Source organism: Alnus glutinosa, chromosome 1 (assembly GCF_958979055.1).
Source record: "Alnus glutinosa chromosome 1, dhAlnGlut1.1, whole genome shotgun sequence".
Taxonomy (NCBI): domain Eukaryota; kingdom Viridiplantae; phylum Streptophyta; class Magnoliopsida; order Fagales; family Betulaceae; genus Alnus; species Alnus glutinosa.
The window spans coordinates 15,707,474-15,728,886 of NC_084886.1; the positions used below are offsets into that span (position 1 = coordinate 15,707,474).

Sequence of the window (21,413 nt, forward strand, 5' to 3'; positions counted from 1 at the left end):
TTCGTCATTATTCACGTGATGTGAATTCATCTTCTCTGCCAGCTGTAGTTTTGTTCGTTGTCTACATAGACACAATTATAAGAAAAGTTTTGTTCGTCGTTTAGATAATTAATTATAGATGTAGAATGTGGACAATTATCAACTACACACAACTATTATACGACTATCACGTGAGAAAACAAGTCTGAAAAGTTGACCGTAAATGGTATAATTGTAGGAATGTCTTTATTGTGCAACTCCATCAATTCATACATATGGATTCAACATGCATTCAATATATATTGAATTGGATAAGTAGTTCTGTAGTTGTGCAACAACATTTTTCATAGCCCTAGAGAGCTGTTCCCTGAAGTCACAACAATGGCCACCTGCACGCGAGCCTGTGACCACATAAATGTGACAAATCGATGCCTTTTTCCCCCCCCCCCAAAAAAAAAAGGTGAGGGTCTAGTAGAGCCTCAAAAAATTGTATAGTTATCGCGTCATAAATATATTATAAACGGGTTGACGGGTCATAAACGGGTTATAGCCTAAACCCAAACCCTATATATTCGTGTCGTGTTCGTGTCGGATTTGCGGGTCGTGTCAAAATTGCCAAGCCTAATTGAGAATGCTACAGTATAGTGCTTCCCAATGTGTAGGAAACCAGAAGAGCTTTCCTATGATTATTATATTCATAAACTCGATTCTCTCTCCACTCACCTCTCTTCCCCTTCTCTTCTCTCTCCTTATAATAAAGTAAAAGTAAAAAAAATAATATTTTAATAGTTTAGAAAAAAATTAAGGGAAACTATTGTGAAGTGTTTTTAAATAGAGAAGTAAAAAGTAATTTTATTATCTAAATTTAGAAAAAATGGTTGAGTGTCCGCTGCTAGTGCTCTAACCTCTCATTTTCTTTGTCCTATCTATCTTACCGCCTACATGAATCCCAATACGAACGTGCATTATAAAGCAAGAGTAATACTTAAATACTACATAAATTCCCATTTTTGTATAATACTTGCACAATAATGTTAATGTGTCTAGCATTTTTATTTTTTATTTTATTTTATTTTTAAAATGCTAGACACATCAACATTGTTTTACAATTGTTGTCTAAAAGTTGTGCAAATAACATATCTCCACTTTTCTACACCCATTTCCCCACACTTTTAGGTAATTTTTAAAATCATTATTACAATAATGTTGATGTGTCTAGCATTTTTATTTTATTTTTAAAATGCTAGACACATCAACATTGTTGTACAATTATTATCTAAAAGTTGTGCAAATAACATATCTCCATTTTTCTACACCCATTTCCCCACACTTTTAGGTAATTTTTAAAAGAATAATGATTCAATACCACCTAAATATACAACTTTTCACCACCTTGCTTATGTGGCAAGGTGGTCCCCCACTATTTTTTGAGTTTTTTTATTTTTTAAAAATAAATTAAAGTGGGGGACCACCTTACCACATAGACAAGGTGGTAGAAAGTTGTATATTTAGGTGGTAGTGAATCATTACTCTTTTTAAAATCATTATTACAATAATGTTGATGTATCTAGCATTTTTATTTTTTATTTTATTTTTAAAATGCTAGACACATTAACATTGTTGTACAATTGTTATCTAAAAGTTGTGCAAATAACATATCTCCCTTTTCTACACCCATTTCCCCATACTCTTAAGTGATTTTTAAAACCATTATTGGATTAAAATCCAACAAAGATTCATATCAAAGTCAATAATAGTTTTAAAAGACACCTAAGAGTATAAAGAAAGAAATGGGTACCTAAAAGTACAAGTGCGTGTAACGACATTCCTCTCATAGCAATGAAACTTTGTTATTATTTCATATTTCACATTGTTGTGCTAAGTGTTTGCAGTGACATAGATATGTTAAACTTTATTTATTTATTTATTTTTATAGATAAATGTTAGGAGTACCAAATCTTTTACAAATAAATAAGGACCAAAATAATGTAGAGCTTATTCATTAGAGAAGATCAAAACAATTAATAAAACTTCCACATCATTTTTATACTTTTAGCATTTCTCATTTTTATATGTAAAACTAAACATGACTTCCTTTGTTTAATCCTCTTTTGCGGTTTTTTTTTTTTTTTTTTTTTTTTTTTTTTTTTTAATATATATATATATATTTAAAAGTTTGTTCTAATATAACTTAAAAGTAAAAACATATTTAATTTTTTTTTTATAAATAAATTTATTATTGTTTTTGTTTTTTTTTTAAAAATAAATAAATAAGCGTTAACAAGACATCTTCCTTTCGTGTGAGAAAATCCCATAGGGAATAGTATCCCTCCCCAGAAAGTATTTGTTTTTATAATTATGATTTAAAATTGATATATTAACAATATATATCATGAAATGTATTTTTTTTTTTAAAATAAATAATAAAAAAATTATATACATTATTAAATACACTAATTTTTAATCTAATGATAAAATAAATAATATCCCTTTTAAATGGTACTCGTATAAAAGATATACTATTTACTTGTTTAGTATATTTGAGTCATTTTCTAATCCCCTTATTTAAAAAAATTTAATCTTTAATATGAGAATCTACTTAGGACCCACTTATGGGATGAGTAATGTTTCTTGCATAACTTTTGTACAATTTTAACAACTTTTTTTTTAAGATCAACCATTGGATATTTAGGGTCTACATATGAGAAAATACATCCAATGGTTGATCATAAATAAATAAATAAATAAAATTGTTAGAATTGTATAAAAATTGTACGAAAGTTGTATAAGAATCATTTCTCCTCATGAGATAGTGCTACATGTGGACGACCTTCACCTACTCTTATGATGTTGTGTTTGTGTTTTCATTGAGATTTTTCCTTTTTTCTTTTTTCTTTTTTCTTTATTTATTTTTATTTTTTATAAAACAAAAGGAAAAAGAAAAAAGCATAACAAGCCGATGAGGTAACCCCAAGGGGTTGGCTCAAGTGGTAAGTGTCTTGGTCTTTGTAGTAGTCCCATGAGGTCTAAAATTTGAATCCCCTTGGGTTCAAACAATTCTTTGGGACCAATTTGCTGGCGAAGCAGTAGTATTACCCAATCTGTGTGGAGGGGGCGCATTACATGGATCCGAGGTTTGCCTAACATGGGTGGTTACGCGAAGTGGCCTTGTCTTGGAGGGGTTTCTCGTCATAAATTGTGATAGCATGTCAATTCAACATCAATACACTTTCTTTTTTTTTTGCACAGTAGATGATGCTTTTTTGTTTGGAGACTTGGAGAATATCAGTATGCATATGAGCCTGAATGGGACAGAGCATATGTATACCGTTGCGACTAATTTGCATATGATGACTTAAAAGGTTACTTGCTTAGATGTGTCTGTTTGCTTATATTTTCTAAGTTGTGAAGTGTTTGTACGTATATGAGCATAACTGAGATATATGACATACATACATGTATGATGTAGGTGGGCCTATGTCTACATGCTTCTAAGCGTCCAAGCAAGAGATTGGAACATATTCATATGGGATAATTGTACCGTTGGTCCCTGTGGTATGTCATAATTATTTTTTACTCCCTATGATTTAAAAAGTTCATGAGAGATCCCTATCGTATGCAATAATTACAAATCGATCCCTGGCGTCAAATTCTGTTAAAATTTTTAACAGATTCCGTCAAATGCCACGTCAGCGTCACGTGTCGTCATCTTATTGGTGACACGTGGCGCTGACATGTCCAATCTTAATAAAATAATATAAATTTATTAAAAAATAATTTAAAATACTTATTTTTTTTTAAAAAAATAAAATTCACAAAAAAAAAAAAACAAAAATGGGGCAAGGGGGTGGCTGGGCCACCCCCGGCGGCCTCTGTGGCCGGCGTGGCCACCCCCCAAGGGGTGGCCCAGCCACCCCAAGCCTGCCCTTTTTTCTTTTTTTTCTTTTTTTGTTTTTTTTTTTTAAAAAAAAATAAGTTTTTTTTTCAATAAATTTATATTTTTTTTATTAAGATGGACACGTGTCGCCAATAAGATGGCGACACGTGTCGCTGACGTGTAGGGCTAACAGATTCTGTCAAAATTGTGGACGGAAAATCGACCCAGGGAGTATAACGTAATTATTGCATAACATAGGGATCTCTCATGAACTTTTTAAACCATAGGGAATGAAAAATAATTATGGCATATCACAGGGACCAACGGTACAATTATCCCTATTCATATATTTATAGCTAAGTAGTATAGTTTCATGTATTTATAATAGGCCAATATTTTCCTCATTAGCTACAAAACCTTTAAAAGAGAAGTATTTATTTATAAGGTAGCCGTTATTGTAAAGTATGGTAGAAAGAAAAAAAAGTTGGCTCTATGCGAACACCTAGTGGTTTCTATTCTCACTGAGATGGTGGACTCATTAATCCACCTATGTGAATGTGGTTAACGCTATGATCACATAGGTCATGTTGTTGATGCACTTATTGAGGAAATGTATGAAGACCCTGTGGCCTTGTATTTGGGCTATTATAATTGGTGATGTTTTTGATGCCGAAGCTTTACCTCGGGTTATACTTTAGTCCCTTCATGTATTGGGCAAATTTTGTTAGAATTTAGATTGGTATACTATTGGCACTGTGTCATATGTGACATCTTTTGTATAGCTATTTTTTGTGATGTAAGAGAAACAATGATCAAGCTTTAATCATATAGATGTTTTAATTAACTCTATGTGTTATATATAGTTCTCGTCATCTAATATTATGTAAATTCCGCTGCTATGTATAACCTCTGATATGATATGCTTATGCTATGAGATATGTTAGCTTTTTATGTTTGGTTCATGGCATGTAGTCATAACACTGCGATGATCATTTCTATAAAAAATGAAAATAAAAGAGTCATCACAATATTTCTACAATCCAACTGCATAGCAGTAGATCTGTGGATTGCCATTTTTCATACTTAGGATTGGGTACTTATTTATTTGCCTAATTTGTTGTTGTTGCCTCAGGCTGATCATGAGTAAAATGATTCATCAATTTGAGATTTTGGATTAATGGAAGAATGATCATTTACAAGATAATTTTTGGAGTTGTGTTTATCTCAAATTGCTGCGATAAGGTTATGGAGATTGAAAACATAGAAAATGTGAAGGATGTTGATGATTGAGCCATTTGTCTGTGTGTAAAGAGCTTTAAGACTCTACTACCACGAAGAAAATAACAAACTTGGTTTAGGAATGAGAAATTGTTAATTAATAAAAAATATGAGTGATCCATCCATATAATTCTTTTATATATTGGAGGGGCATACAAAAGGAAAGCTTAGCACTTCTATACATGTCATGTCATGCGTGCATTTTAGATTCTATAAGGAAATACTACAACAGTCCAACGGTACAATTTCTCTCATATAGGAAATTCCATAATGGTCCAGCATCCTCATATGTCTACAACAGTAACTAGAAGAGTTCATTTTTTCTTTTTTTTTTTTTTTTTTTTTTGCAAGATTCTTTCCAAAATGGTGCAAGACCCTTCATAGTGCAAAGTGTGCAACATATATGTGTCCATATATATAGGAGAGTCCATAATATCAACATGCAATTCAAAGAGGCCCATAACGGTATATAACATAAAAGATCCACAACGGCCAAGGATTAGCGTGGGGGATTTTGTGAATCCCCAAAACTTACTTCCACCTTGGGTGGGTGGATTGCTCAAATTAAATAGGTAGATTATAAAAGTGTTTATAGGTGTTAATTTTCATATTAATTTTTTTTATTAAGTAAGAGTGGACTAGATAAATTATTTTAAAGAGCTCAAATTGCAATTTAATTAGTCTTTTTGAAGTGATAGCGTTATATAAATAAAGGTTTCTAATTGGGTAGTGACATGGTATCTCAACATGGTGTCATTAGAAGATTCTCCTATTATTAATCTTCCCAATAGTCTAGTCCAATCTTTTAATCCGATTTTAAGAAATTGTTTAGAGCATTCCTAGTAGCCTTATCAAATTTTACTCACCAAATAATATTTTTTTCATATTTATTTATTCTTTTTCTATATAATCTTTTTACAAAAAATCTTTCATATCCATGAAATAAGGACATTATCGTATGAGAGATGGGAGATGAGAGAAGAAAATGAGAGAAAAAAAGAAAAAAAGTGTGCTGATCATGTGAGAGAGAAATGTGAAACAAAATTTGGTGAGTGTGTTATTGAGTGAAAATGTCTCATCTAATTTGGTTGGTAATTTCAGTCATCAAATTTTTTTAGTTAAAATGGTGAGACTGCTAGGAGTTGTTTTTCAGGATTTTCATCAAATTAGCTCACCAAAATAGCTAAAAAACTATTTTGGTGAGGCTACTAAGAATGCTCTTAAATAAGGAGGCAATTAAAAAATTAATATTGTTCTTTCAGTCTTATTACTCGATTTTGACTGCTCGAAAACCTTTCCCAAATGTCAACAACTACCATGCATGTAAGTATATATTATGGAATTTGTTATGTAGCAAGCAAGTTAGTGACCATTCATATCTTTATTATAATCTTACGTTAAACCACTTTCTCTGTGAAAGTACATGCATGCCCCATGAAGAAACCTAAACAGAAGATAAAGCGAAAAAAAAAAAGGAAAACGACTTTCAATTGCTACATGAACATCAGACGATGAGTACATAGATAGTCTTCGGTAACATTAGCATCGGATTACAAATGTAATCATGATGCTCTTTATTGTAGATTTTCTTATAGTACTAGTAAACACTCGTCACAAACAAACTTAAGACATACATTATTATTTGGTGAAAACATTGGTCGGCAGACGCGGCCAACTAATGCAGTGCGTTCGGAGCACCGTCAAGGTGGCAGCACTTGAAGCTGATAAAAGTCTGCATAACGCGGGGACAGTGAGGGCATTTCATATGCTCAGGGATTTTTCCAGCAGTGATTGGGACGTCAAAACGACAGCATGGGCGATCCATTTCAATAAGCTTGTCATGGTACTCTTTGAAACAAATTTCGACGCCAATCTCACGAGCGTACCCCTTCCATTTCTCAAACTCATCCAAGACCTTCATAATTGTTGTCCCATGACCAGTTGCAACCACTCTAGACCCTTTGCTGAGCACAATCCATCCACTTTCATTCTTGTAGGAAAGCAACTTCTGGATTTCCTGCGTTAGAGGATCCGAGTCGGTCTTCTTGTGAGTCCTTGAGAAGAAAAAGCTCTCTATGCAATTCCAGAAATGCCCTAGGATGCCGATATCATCCTCCCCTTTGCTGCCTTTCCCAACGCAAAACAACTCTATTGAAATCCTTGCACCCTTTATAACTGGATCATTCGCCAGGGCAGTTGCTTTCTTTGTAAATTGTTGGATCCACTCGTTGTCCTTACCTCCATAGAAGAAAATGTACTTCTCCTCTTGGATCTGATTGATAAAAATATATATATTGCCAAACCTCAAATTATGAAGTTTCCTTAAATTTGCATGCATGAATATGTGCACGTGTGTGATTTATGTATGTATATGCATTTAGGATTGTGAAAATAACGTTACCCATGCATTTAGGTTCGGATTACTGTCACTCCAAATGCTTTCCATCAAAAACCCTTTGCTCGATATAGTTTCTTCAGCTATGGTAGTGAAAGGGAAGGCCTTCATTCCCCATACCCGAATCATGTGTAGTGCATTTGGGTGTTCCACTTTCCCTTGTGGGTTCATCACCACAGCGATTGCCTTATTCTTGAAGTTCCACTCCTCCTTAATGAACTTGATGCCTACTACTGGTGAAAAGTATTGCACTATGTACCACGGCATCTTATTCCGCAGAATCTCGAACTTTTTTCGCAAGTCATCAGTCCATTCCTCCACAATTGGAATCCATACAATTTTATATTGCTCATTCTTCCTTATTCCGTCATAAATTGGCTTCAAGATCGAGATCTCATCAATTGAGACGTCCAGGCCCGAGAGGAACAATACTACATTCTTCTTTTTCAGCACATCAATGCTAACCTGTTTGTGGAACATAATGATGAAAATTAGGTAAACTGTTAAATACCCCCCCCCCCCCCCCCCCCTAAAGTAATGTAAAAAAAAAAAAAAAAAAAACGCTAGAAAAGTATGCTACAAGACTAACCAACTTGTTTGTAGAACCATCAATAAGCTGTTGCACATTATCCTTGGCGAAAACCAGTGCCTTGAAAACCTCCATGATTTCGGTAGGTGTTCGCAAGAGTTTCTTGAGTTTCCTATAAGCCTCAAGTTCATCTGTAGTGAATAAGAATCCTTGGTCAACACTTTCACCCATTTTTAAGACATTGTATTGCATATGCTACAGATTCAAGGTAGTGTGAATGAAAATCGTCCTAGTGGCTAACCTATTTGTTGATGGCAAAGTTTTATCTGCATCTTTAGAAAGTTGAGGGTGATATTGATTTTCTGAGCAAAAGGAGATAATTCCTGTCTCTTGTTCCTGAAATTAGGCAACCATGCATTTAGAAACCTATAAATCGGACAATAAGCATAACAGACAGCTTATAACTGTGATGTGGTAGTGAATTCTACTTGGAGGATTTCAGTATATATAACATATGTCAAGGACATGAACTTACTCATCGCTAGTGAGACAACACATTTGTGTCATGCAAGCTACAATAGTTATGATAGCCCAATAGGCGTCCACTGGGATACGGTCCATGGCAGTTGATAATGCTGGTACATCCTTTGTGTCATAGATTGATAGTTTCTCCAACTCAAAGATGGACTCGATGACTTCCAATGTGGCCTTGATTAGATTGTTAACTTCAACAATCTCTTTCCCGTATTTCGGAAGGACTGGACGCTTTAAGATGGTAGGTACTCGTCTTAGAATCCCCATTGATTTGGCGAGTTGGTCCGAAGAGTGAAGTTGGGCTAAGAGCCAGAAATCTCCGTAGTCCAAAGCAAAAGCAGCAAGCGTCAGCACTGCTTTCGCATCCCATGAATAGGTTGAGAGTTTGTTAAGAATCGACATAGTAGTTTTGTGCGCAATTTCCTCACCCGGAGCCTTGCATGCCATCTGAATTACACAATATTTATTATTGTCAAAACTTCTAATTGAACTGTACAACAGAGTGATCACATTCATATTCATACTAGTTCATGCAACAAGTTAGATATTGATATATTAAAAAAGAGATATGTTAACTATCATCCTATTGTCCGTCTCTTTTGCAAATTAACCATTAAATTTGTGAAACTTATGCACTTACATATGAATCTCGACAAATTCAATGATTGATTTGATAAAAAAGAAAAATTGTATGGAGATGTACAACGGTTCCCATCCGGTATTGGTCCTCTATTTTTCTTCTTTTCGATCTTAGGTCTTTTAGTTTTGGGTTTTTCTTCTTGTTGGGAGTAGATCTTCGGTGGTAGGGTCTTTTCCGGCGCGCTTGCGTCCTGCCCGAGACCTCGTTGGCTTGTTCTGGTCCTCTTTGTCAACGCCAATTCTATGGATGGTCGTTGTGCTATTGTGTGTGCTATTTGGTTCACTCACATCTTGGGTTATAGATCTTAGGGTTTTGGGACCTCCTCTCCGTGCACGTGCCTCACCGGGGGACTACCTATTGTGGTCCAGCTCTTCCTAGCCGTTGGCGCAGTTGCAGGTGGCCGCCACGTGCTGTTTCGGCATGCGTGGTCGAGGGAGTTTTCGATTTTTGGGTGCTAGATCTATAGCATTTGGGACCTATTCTTCAAGCACGCACCTTTCTAGTGGCTTCTAGCTCCGGCGTTTTTCGCTCCTTCCAGTGGTCTTTTTGGCTAGTTTCGCACCGCGCCAACGTGAGGGACGCCACGTGCCGATGCACGTGTGGCTCCACGCACCACCGTCTTTGGTTTTTTTTTTTTGCTGCCTTTTTCTTTGTATTTTGGGTTTGTTCTTTTTCGGCTTTTGTCGGCTCGGGTTTTGGATTTTTTTGTTGTTTTTTGAGAGGGTAGTTTGGGGTTTCTAGTGGGTTTGGGGGGGTTCGTTGGGTTGGGGTAGTTTCGGGGCTAGTTTGGGTGTACGATAGAGGCTTCTTCTGTTTTTTGGGTTTTATGTAGGCTATATGTGCTTTGAGTGTTGTGGGTCTTTGTGAGTTTTTTTGGGTTTATTTTGTGGGTTAGCTAGATTATTCTTGTGTATACTACCTATCTACTTAAGAGCGTCTTACGTTTTTTTTTAATAAAATTTTCTTACTTATATATATATATATATATTAATTACCTCAGAAGAAAGTTGTTTGAGGGTGCACAATGGTGGACTAAAGCTGGCCTTGGGCGCCTTGTCCTCCAAATTCTCCAGGTGATCTTGGGTACCCTACAGTAAGTGATCAAGTATTTATCAATTAATGAGAAAACTCAAAAGATATGCATATGGAGATATATATTAAAGAAATGGAATACGTATTCTTCGTTCCTGCCTCAATTTAAACTAAAAAAATAAATAAAATTATCCCATCTATTTTTGTTCTCACTTCCAGAATAAATTTGTTAAATCTCAATTAATGCTCAGCTCTCTGCCATTTCAAGAGGACAAGGCTGAGGAGGTTAATTGAAATAGGAAGAGTTACCAGTAGTACTACAGTGTATCCCAACCTTTGCAATTAATATACAGAAGATCAGAAATGTGAGTAGAAGAAAAAAAAATTATTATTATAAAGACTACGTAGGGTAGAAAGATATATATATATATTCACCATCACAACATTGTCAACAATAAGGGTGGCACGCTTAAGAACGTTTTCGACGACGACGAATAGAGAGTCAGCGTCAAACTTTTCGTCGGCATGAACATGGGTTGCATAAATTTGATTCATGATCTGCTCGTCGGACATGCTTAGTACGCTCAGCTCACCGTTAATGGCTGGCTTTGCGGCGGCAATGAGCAACTTGCTGGCCATAGTCTTGTGTTCACAGAAACTTTTAGGCTTGCGGAAGAGAAGAGATCGAAGTTGGCTTGGGTTGTGCAATAGCCTGGCCCATATTTATAGCCGTCAGCACCGGTACCGGAATATGGTCACAAGCAACAAGTTAATTAATTAAGCTGGTCCACTGATAATAATCATCTAGCGGTGGAAACTGGAAAGCATATGGATTGAAACATATCTCAATGGTCCGATCAATATATATATATATATATTTCGAAAAAAAAAAATTGTAGAAATTACTCTCCAATTTTTTTGTACAACAACTTTGCGACAATTTATACAAATTTTATGAGTCATAGAATTTTATACTCGTTAATGGTCTGATTTTGACAGGTATAAAGTCGTTGTTGTTCTCGCTTGATCCGACAACTTAAGGATAAATACTTCATTATTCTTTTACCTCATTTTTTTTTTTTTGTTCCGTATAAACTCACATCAAAATGCGAAACATTTTAACTTTAAAAGGGAGGTAGAATAAGAGAAACTAATAATTATACTTTTCACACCAACACCGATTTATTATATATTTATTGATGTGATATTATTAAATAGTTTTTTTTTTTTAATTTTTTAAATAGCCGACATGAAAAATTAATTAAAATTTGATTAGATAATTGGTGTAAAATAAATGTAATAAATAAACGTAAAGATTACAATTACTACTTATTATCATATCACGAAAAATGATTGTTTATTTTAAAAACTTAAATAGCTGAAAAATAATAAATTGAGATAGGTTTTGCATGTTGACTTTATTAGTAACGTAAATCTTCCAAAGTAAATATTTTTGAAATTAACTGCTCCGAGAGTGATTTAATTACTTTTGAAGAGTTCTTCAAAATGTTTTAATTTCATCATGACCAAGTAATCCCTTGTGTTTGTTTTGTTTTATGCTTTAATTTGTAGGATTGTAGTGATTTTAAATGTGGTGTTTGGCTTAATACATGTTTTGTATGGAGTGCTACACAAACTCTCAAGTACCTAATTTATGACGTGGCAGTGAAAATCATTATTGGATATAAAATAATAAATAAAAGTATATATAGCATATAATGGTGATTTTTATTTTTCACTATCACGTTAGAGAATAAATACTACGAGCATATATATATATGTAACATTTCTCATTGTTTTAACTTGCGGTATAATAAAAAATAAAAAAAAAATAAAAAAAAAAAAAAAAAAAGAAAGAAAAAAAAAAAAGAGGGAGAGAATTTTCCAACAACCATATGATGCTTAATTAATTTCTCTTTCAAAATGATTTATGTTTTCTTGTCACATTACGAACGTCATATTTGTTCAGTATTTAGTTTGAGGGGGGGGGTCCGGTGGGGGCATGGCCCCCCCCCTCAACTCTTAAGAAAAATAAAAATAAAATAAAATTTAAAGGTAAACAAAAAAAATTAAATTAAGATATTTTATTTTTAGATGAATCAAATTAAGGTTTTTTTTTTTTGCTTATAGGCCCCTAGCAAGATTTTTTTTTTCCTTGGCCCCTTCCCTTTTATCATCTTTTCAACTATTGTCAAAACTTTTTCCTTTAATAGTTCACATGTAGCAATTAACATGTCTGAGAAGGTAAACGAAAAGGGTTTAGTAAAGTAGTGCATTAGAAGAAGACAGGTGTGGATTTGAGGAGTCACAAGCTTGACCAAGCTCGATTTTTTAAGAATGTGTGAAAAAAATAACTGAGACCTTTTTTTTTTTTTTTTTTTTTTTTTTTTTTTTTTTCTGAAGAATCTTTGGACAGCGGTTTTCTTTATTTTTTATTTATTATTTTTTTCTTTCTAAAAACTCTTTTTACTTTTGCTTATTGTTTTTTAATTTGAATGTTATAATAAAAATATCAAAATTGGGTTATGTTTAATTTACTTAAAATTTGTATTTATATATATACTTTAAAAAAATGCTACACATCATCCCCTTGTCCTCCTAAAATTGATGTGGCTCTAAAAATCACCATTGGATCAAAATCTAATAGTCATATATCAAAAATTCAATGGTGATTTTAAGAGTTACATCAATTTTGGAGGGACAAAAGGAGGGCAAAGGGATGATGTGTAGCATTACTCTATACTTTAACCCTACTTAAGAAAAAAAATTATTTGGCCCCCTCTCATTAAAATGTTTGGCTCCGTCTCTGGTTTGAAAAATCAAGCTTTAGGAAGGTTGAAACAACAGTTTGCTAATATGTCAGTGACATAAATATCTCTATATATGGAGGTAATTACTAATTAGCGTTAGATGTAGAATTAATTTTACCACAAATTTGTCAGATTGATTTATTATTCTTTTAGCCTAAAAAGTTTGAAAGTTCTTCAAGGTTGTTCTTCTTTCCGGGATAAAAGGGTTGGAGTTAATTAGTTCGTACGTAATTTATGTAATGAATATCTACGTGTACAACGTTGCCTTTTGAAAATCAAAACTTCGTACTGAACCAGAAAAAATGTTTGTGAAATTTGGCGGGCTCTAGAAAGTGAGCTACTTTCTAGGGCGGCTTGTGAGTCGGCTGCAATTAATCCTTGTTAACTTCTTAATTAGTACCAATTATGTCATATGGCATAATGAAACGTGTTGAATTACATCATCACAATTATGTCATAGGGGTATTTTATAAGAATATTTTTGTTTTATTGAAAAATTATAAGGTATTTTTGACTTTTTATTGACATTAATTGGTGGAAATTAACTCATGCACCGTTAATGGTCCGATCAATTTTTGTTTAATTTTTGGAAACATATATACCTCATGCATGCACTGTCTTTAAGCACTTTTTGTCCTATAATTATTCTACAATTAATACTGTACGTAGAAAATTTTGCCTGAAAGATATCTATTTAAAGAAATAAGAGAAATTGATAATTCTAATTTTTTTTTTAATTATTTTACTGATTTTAAATTATCACATCAATTTGTAAATAATTTTGTACGTAGTAAAAATTGTAATAACTCTAATATCAGTCTTTTTTTCTAATATATATATATATATGATCCCTACTTGCTGTGCATTTTACGTGCCACAAGTTTTTTAAAATTCTTTTGCTATAGTAGCATTATTTTGGTTGCATTTGTGATAGAGATATGCTATTTTGTCATTTGAAGACACAATTTTTGATTATTTTATCTATGTGTCAATGTAGTCTTCTAGCTAATTTTAGAGTTTTTTTCTTAACAAAATAATAAAAAAAAAATTTTTTTAAAAAGTTGTCATGTGAACAAAGATTGTTAAGAATTGTGTCTCTTGGGATGACAATGTATCATATTTCTTTGTGATAATAACAAGGGTTTTTTAGAGCATTGCTAGCTATTTTTTTTCAATTTTTTTGAGGTCCCTCATATTTTTCATTTTTAATTAAGAGCTTTTTCATTGTTCAACTTTTTTCAAAATTTGAATAAAAAAATCTATACAAAATCTATCACCATTTTTTCTGAATCAGAGAATTATGGCCTTGTTTGGTAAGGGAAAGAGAATTGGTAGTGGGGTTTAGAAGTGATAGATATGATATAAAGTAAAAAGAATTTATATAGAAAAATGAAAAAATTTTGTATTGTAGTGAATTTTTTTTATTTAAATAATAATAAAAAAATTATTAATGTGATATAAAATTAAAATGTTTTGAAGTTAATTGTTTTTAGGATAAGTAAAGAGGGAGAAGGAGAATTTTTAATTCTCTTAGCAAACAAGGCCTATAAGTACAAGTTTTACATAATTTTTGTTTAAAAAAAAGAATTGTAGAAATCACTCTCCAATTTTTTTATACAACAACTTTGCGACAATTTATACAAATTTTATGAGTCATAGCATTTTATACTCATTAATGGTCTGATTTTGACAGGCATAAAGTCATTGTTGTTCTCGCTTGATCCGACAACTTAAGGATAAATACACTTTCTTTATTTTTTTCTTTTATAACACTTCACTATTCTATTAGAATAAAAGAAACGAATTATTCATTATTTTTCTATTATAATAATGAATATCAACGTACAACGTTGCCTTTTGAAAATCAAAAGATCGTACTGAACCAGAAAAATGTTTGCGAAGTTTGGCGGGTTCAAGCTAGAAAGTGAGCTACTTTCTAGGACGGCTGTGAGTCTGCTGCAATTAATCCTTGGTAACTTCTTAATTAGTACCAAAGTGCTTCGTGTAACGCTCATAGCCTTATGATTAATAATGAAACGTGTTGAATTACGTCAGTCAGCATTTGGGTTCTAGATTTTTTTTTAGGTTGAAATATATTTTTGTTTTCAGTTGTTTTAGCGACTTTATTTTTTTTTTGTCCCTTTTATAGTTTATTTTATATTATAAATAGTATATTGGTCTTGACGAAAAGGGGTGGTTCAACTACCCCCAAAAAGAATATGGGAGTGGTCAAAACCACTCCAAAAGCCTTAAGGGTGGCCGAACCACCCCCCGTGGGCTACAAGGGTGGTTCGGCCACCCTAAGGGCCAAACCCTCTTAAGCTTTTTTTTTTTTTTTTTTTTTTTTTTTTGCTCTTTGTCCTTGTGGGGGTGGTCGAACCATCTCATGGGCCACAAGGGTGGTTCGGCGAGCCAAACTCCCCACCCCCCCCCCCCCCCCCCCCCCCTTTTTGGCTCTTTAGCATTGTGGGATAGTTGAACCACCCCCACCCCCCAGATCAACCGGGTGGTTTGGCCACCCCTAAAGTTTTTTTTTTAATTATTATTATTATTATTATTATTATTATTATTATTATTTTATCTCTTTGACCTTGTGGAGGTGGCTGAACCACCCCCATGGCCCACGGGGGTGGTTTGGCCACCCCTAGATTGGCCGGCCTGGGGGTGGTCGTACCCACCCCCAGGCCAAATGGGAGTGGCTCAAGGCTTTTAGGAGTGGTTTTGACCACCTCCATTTTCTCTGACCACCCCTTTTGGGTCATGGGGGTGGTTCGGCTACCCTCAAACCGGCCATGGGGGTAGCTCGAGCCACCCACTTCTAATTTTTTTTTTCATTTTTTTTTAATTTGTTAATGTTTTTATTTTTTAAAAGTTTTATTATTTTCAATTTTTTCATTTTTTTAATGCATGGGACACGTGTCAACACTTGAGAGGTGCTGAGGCACTAACTTGGACTTTCTTTAATTTTTGGACGGAAGTTTGCACGAAACTACGATCTCTGTCTTTCACCAAAATTAAGGTATCATTTGCGATATGAAATAAACCACAGGAGGTAAAAAATAAAGGAGTTAAACCACATGGAGTGGAATGTATTTAACCCTTTTTTTAAGGGTAAAGTTCACGTACCTCTTAAACTACTACTCAATTGATAATGTCCCCTCAAATTACCAAAAATTGTCAATGTTCTCTCCAACGACGAAAATACCCTCAATAAAATAAAAAATACTGCAAATTCAGAAAGAAAAAAGAAAAACTAAAAATATAAAAAAATTAAAAAAGAAATACATAAAAATCAAGGGTGGAAAAAATTAAATATTAAATGAAAAACTAAAAGTTTTCCTTTTTTTAAGAAATTAAAAATTTTCATTTTTAAAAAAAAAAATTTTGGTTTTTTTTTTTTTCAATAAAAATTTCATTTTTTCTCAATTTTTTTTTTTTTTGAATTTATTGGGGTATTTTTTGTTTTATTAAAAAAATTGTAAGGTATTTTTGTCTTTTTACTGGCATTGAGGGAAATTAACAATATTTTGGTAGTTTTTTTTTTTTTTTTTTTTTTTTTTTTTGTGGGGGTATTGTCTCAATTGAAACTTTGGGGTGATATTGTCAATTAGGTGGTAAGTGGGTTCCTTGGATGATGATGAACTTTTCATTCCCAATGTTAAACACATGTTTGGCCAAAGTTGCCACACGTGAGGGGCGTGTTAAAGTGTCTTACATTGCCAAGATATACATAACCTTAGTACTTTATAAGTCATGGTGTCCCTTACGTACTCTCTCAAGACATCTTTTGAGAGTGAGTAAGACATATGAACTTTCACATGGTGTTAGAGCAGGTTCCTTAGAAGATGTGGGATACTTTAACACGCTCCTTCACGTGTTACAACTTTGGCCAAACATGTGTTCAATATCGGAATGGAATGCTCATCATCGTCCAAAAAACCTGTTCTGATACCATGTAAAAGTCTATGAGTCTTACTCACTCTTAAAAGATTTATTGAGAGAGAATGGGACACAATGGTTTATAAAGTTCTCAGGTCATGTATCTCTTGGCGATGTAAGACACTTTAATAATAGGAAGTGATTATTGTGATATAAAGTAGGGAGAAGTTTTGAACTTTTTGTAAGAAAAAGTGAAAAAAAAAAAAGAAAAAAGAAAAAAGTAATTGATGTGATATAAAAAGTGAAGTTATCAAAAAGTGATTTATGTGATATAAAAACTTAAATATTTTGGAGTTGATTTTTTTTAAAAAAAAAAAAAAAAAAAAAAAAAAAAGAAGAAGAAAGAAAGAAGAAGAAGAAGAAGAAAAAAAGAGATGATTTCCCAAACATAACCTGCCAAACGCAATCAATGGAAATTGGGACAACTTCGAATGAAGATTATTTCTTGTACTGTATCTAACTTTTAGAGGCCCAAACTTTAAATTAATAGAAAAAAGTATACATATTTTCATGTAGCTATCATTCCATTGTCAATGTTACCAATTATGTCATTATCCCCTCTAAACTATAAAAAAAAGTCAATGTGCCCCATAAAGCCAATAAAAAGACAAAAATAACCCTAGATTTTTTTCAATAAGACAAATCTATCTTTATAAATTTGAAAAAAAAAAAAAAAAACTAAAAAAAACAAAAAATTAAACAAAAAAAAGATAAAAAAAATAAAAAAAAATCGAAACATTGAAAAAAAAAATTAAAAACGAGAAAAATGAAAAACCAAGGGTGGCCCAAACTGAAAAGTATATAAAAGTAATAATAATAATTTTTTTTTTTTGATAATTTAGGAGGGACATTGACACAATAAGTAGTTTGAGTAATACATTGACAATTGAGTGATAGTTTGAAAGGAATATATGTATTTTCCCCTTAATAATAATAAAAAGTAACTAGACCGAGAATTAACTCGGACAGTTTTTCCACTAAACTGGACCCAATTTAACAACCCTTTAGATTATTAAATTTTTTATTTAATAGAAAATAATTAATGTTACATATCATATATAACTCACAAAGTTGATTAGTGACAAGATTTAGTAGCCATATATATATATATATATATATATATATATATATATATATATATATATATATATATATATATATATATATATATATATTTCAACATGGCTAATCCAAGGGTTGGTAGACTTCTCACGTTAGTTTTATGAAATATTTGTGGGATATTTGTGTGGTATGTAATATTACTCTGTTGCACATTCAAGCCTCTTAACTTTTATATGTTAATTCATTTGCATTATTATTTATTTAATTTTGTTTTGTTTTCATGTTTCAGAACTTTATATGATAGATGCGAGAATTTCATGAAAATTGGGTTTAAAATGACACTTTGAAAGCATGTTGAAGACCCTGGGATGGAGCACACCATTAGAAGGGCTCGAGCGCACCAGCGCTCGAGCACCCCACTACCTATGCTTGAGCACACATACGCTCGAGTGTACATCCTTTAGGCTCGAGCTCACATACTTTCGAGCGCATATCCCTTGGGCTCGAGCGTATGCAGGATTACAGTACACGACATGAGTCATTTTTCAACTTGAATTGAAATTTCAGAAAAGGAAAAGAGTTTTTCTTATTCTACTTGGACTAGGAGACTTATTTACGATTTTTCTAGGATTCATAAGGCTTCTAGGCCTCTCCTAATCTCTATAAATAAGCTTCTAAACATTGAAGAAATACACATTGCTACCTAGATCAAATTCAATAAAATACTTCTTGAAGGCTTGAAAAGTTGAAGAGGAGTAATCATGACAGGAGGCCATCGCAGCAGTGTCATGAGCGGCTAAAACCCTTTGTAGGGTATTGAAGTAGCCCTATCGAAGCACAATGGTTCGATTGTGTCTCAATTTAAAGTTTTTCAGTTTATGCATGTTGGTTGTATAATTATGAGAATTCCTACAATTTGATATTGTTCTTCATGTTTTAATACAATTGTTCTGAAATTCAAAACCAATATTTTGTGAAATTCTTCTTTTGTCTTACACCTTTATTGAACTCAAATAATTCTTATTTTCTATGATTATAAGAATAATGATTATACAACGTGTTTTAATTGATATATGATCGAAACAATTAGATAGGCTATGCCTAAGGAAGACGAATCGTACTATACTCAAGTCTAGTGTAATTTAGGTAGACGGTATGTGCCAACCAAAGATGAGTTATACTATTCTATTAATTGTATGTATCCTATTAAAGAATTAGATAATCCATACCTAGGGAAGAAGGGTCGTAACGCATCTTAGTAGTTAGGTTGACGGTCCGTGCCAACCGAAGATGGATTATACTTATTCTTTAATAAGGTAATTTCTTGTTTATTTATAACATTTATAAAATGAATTTCCCTGATTAAATATGATTAACCATTGATATAGTGCGGATAGTAGTGAAGTTAATACTACTCTCTCTCTCTCTCTCTCTCTCTCTCTCTCTTATATTTCAATTATTTTTTATGTTTATTTTATGCACTTTCGTAAAAAACAAAATCAACAAATCTTTTCTTTAGTTATTTTTAATCTTTATAAACTTAATAACTAGTCTTTGAGATTCGAAATCCTTTCTATAGTCTTGTTCTACAAAAATTCGTTCTATTACAAGTAATTTAATTTATTATTGATATATTTTTCCTTTAAATATATCACACAACAACAAACTGGAGGGGGAATGATGTAGGGCATGAATGGTGGGTCCTTTTGGTAGTTGGAATATGGATGAAGGTCATGACTATGCAGTTAAGAAATTAAGGTTTTAAAGTTTAGGTTTTGTTTGTTTTTTGTTTTAAATTTTAAAGTATATAATAAAATAATGTTAAAAGAAACGCTAGGAAAAAAAAATGTTAAAGAGTTAGTAGGAACCCGACACCCCTTTAAAGACGATCTGATGTGTAGGCATAGAGGAATCGGTAGTGGCGACAGTCAGGTGTACGATCATGGTCTCGAGTTATAAGTGATCGCCCATGGTGATGGTTTGGCGTGTGTTCATTGCGTGGTGGATTTCTCATGGTGACGATTTGGTGCGCAGTCGTGTGGGAATCGCTTGTGTTGACGGTCTGGTGTACTGTCACGATTTGTAGTTGTGTAGGTCACGATTTTCTATGATGTTTTCTGTGCGATCAGGAAAAAATCACCCTAATTTAGAAATGGTTAAAACATTCAGAAAGCTAGAAGAAGAGTTAAGATCAAAAGCCCGAACAAAATTAAGTACTTAATATAAGGATATATATATATATATATATATAGTTGAGTTTGTAAAGCATGTTATCAGTATATACACGCATGTGGCCGGTTTGACGTTTTGATAGAAAAGCTAGTAATAATTTCAGTGTTAGTGTACTCTTTCAAGTTCGTAGAAAAATCTCTCTCATTTTGATTTGAAGGAAAGACATTTTACACAAAATTAAGTTACCGCAAAAATCGTCTCATTGTATTAAGCTTTCTGAAAAGTGAACATCTATGTTAAGAAAAGTTTTACCTTGATTTCTGGAGAAAAATACGTACAGATTTGTACGTATTTTATGTTTCTAGTTAAACAAAAGAGATAGAAGCTTTGTCTCAACAAGCTAGGGTTACATCTGCACACATAATTTTGTAAAATTGCTTAAATTTACAGTTATATATATTAGCGGTAGGCATTAATGAGCTTGAGGGTAAGTACGCATCGTAGGATCGATTTTGGAGTCATAACTTTTGGAGACCCATGGACAAAGACACACTTGAATATTTTAATATTAGGGTCAGGACTAGGTTAGAGCCATTTTGATGTTACGTATAGAACATATGAACAAAAATTATGTATAAGTTTTTTAATTTTATTTTTTTTAACAATAGAAAACTGTTATATATATAAATCCTCAGAAAAAACTTAGATAAAAAAATAAAAATATTGAATTCCTTACAAACAATACCGTAGATTGCAGTTATACAACTCGTGTTGTATAAGTTATTAATGAGTGTTAGTGCTCTGGGAATTATTATTTATGTATTTCATTTAAGTTTCAAAAAAAAATATAGACACCAACATGTGGATGTTACATTTAATTATTCCAGGCAAGGGGTTGTAGTTGAAATATGTTAGCCGCATAACAATTTTACACAACAATTGTACAATAATGTTGATGTGTCCAACAAATTTTATTTTATTTTATTTTTTTTTAAAAAAATACTGGACACATCAGTATTGTTGTTCAATTATTGTATAAAAATTGTGCAAATAACATATCTCGTAGTAGTAGTTATATGTGAAACGACTTTAATCATCAATCTAATCAGGTCTTCCAACGGTGTCATATCTAGCTCGCGGCTGGAGCCCTATTAGAGAGGCTGACC

At 32.7% G+C, this 21,413-nt stretch overlaps 1 protein-coding gene across 1 annotated transcript; it reads right to left on the reverse strand.

Annotated features, from left to right (window-relative positions):
- Positions 1-6,786: 6,786 nt before the first annotated feature.
- Positions 6,787-10,942, reverse strand: LOC133858924 (protein SIEVE ELEMENT OCCLUSION B-like). Its single transcript, XM_062294373.1, has 7 exons — positions 10,700-10,942; positions 10,228-10,320; positions 8,594-9,039; positions 8,360-8,454; positions 8,119-8,249; positions 7,536-7,994; positions 6,787-7,406 (listed from the first exon to the last, which is right to left on the reverse strand). The coding sequence occupies exons 1-7, from the start codon at positions 10,901-10,903 to the stop codon at positions 6,810-6,812; spliced, it is 2,025 nt and encodes a 674-aa protein (XP_062150357.1). The 5' UTR covers positions 10,904-10,942; the 3' UTR covers positions 6,787-6,809.
- Positions 10,943-21,413: the final 10,471 nt, after the last annotated feature.

Coding starts and splice junctions, on each gene's coding strand:
- LOC133858924 (XM_062294373.1), bottom strand. CDS start 10,903: ATGGCCAGCAAGTTGCTCATTGCCGCCGCAAAGCCAGCCATTAACGGT. Junction 8,455..8,593: donor TGTTGTCTCACTAGCGATGA/GTAAGTTCATGT, acceptor GCCTAATTTCAG/GAACAAGAGACAGGAATTAT. Junction 8,250..8,359: donor ACTTTGCCATCAACAAATAG/GTTAGCCACTAG, acceptor TATTCACTACAG/ATGAACTTGAGGCTTATAGG.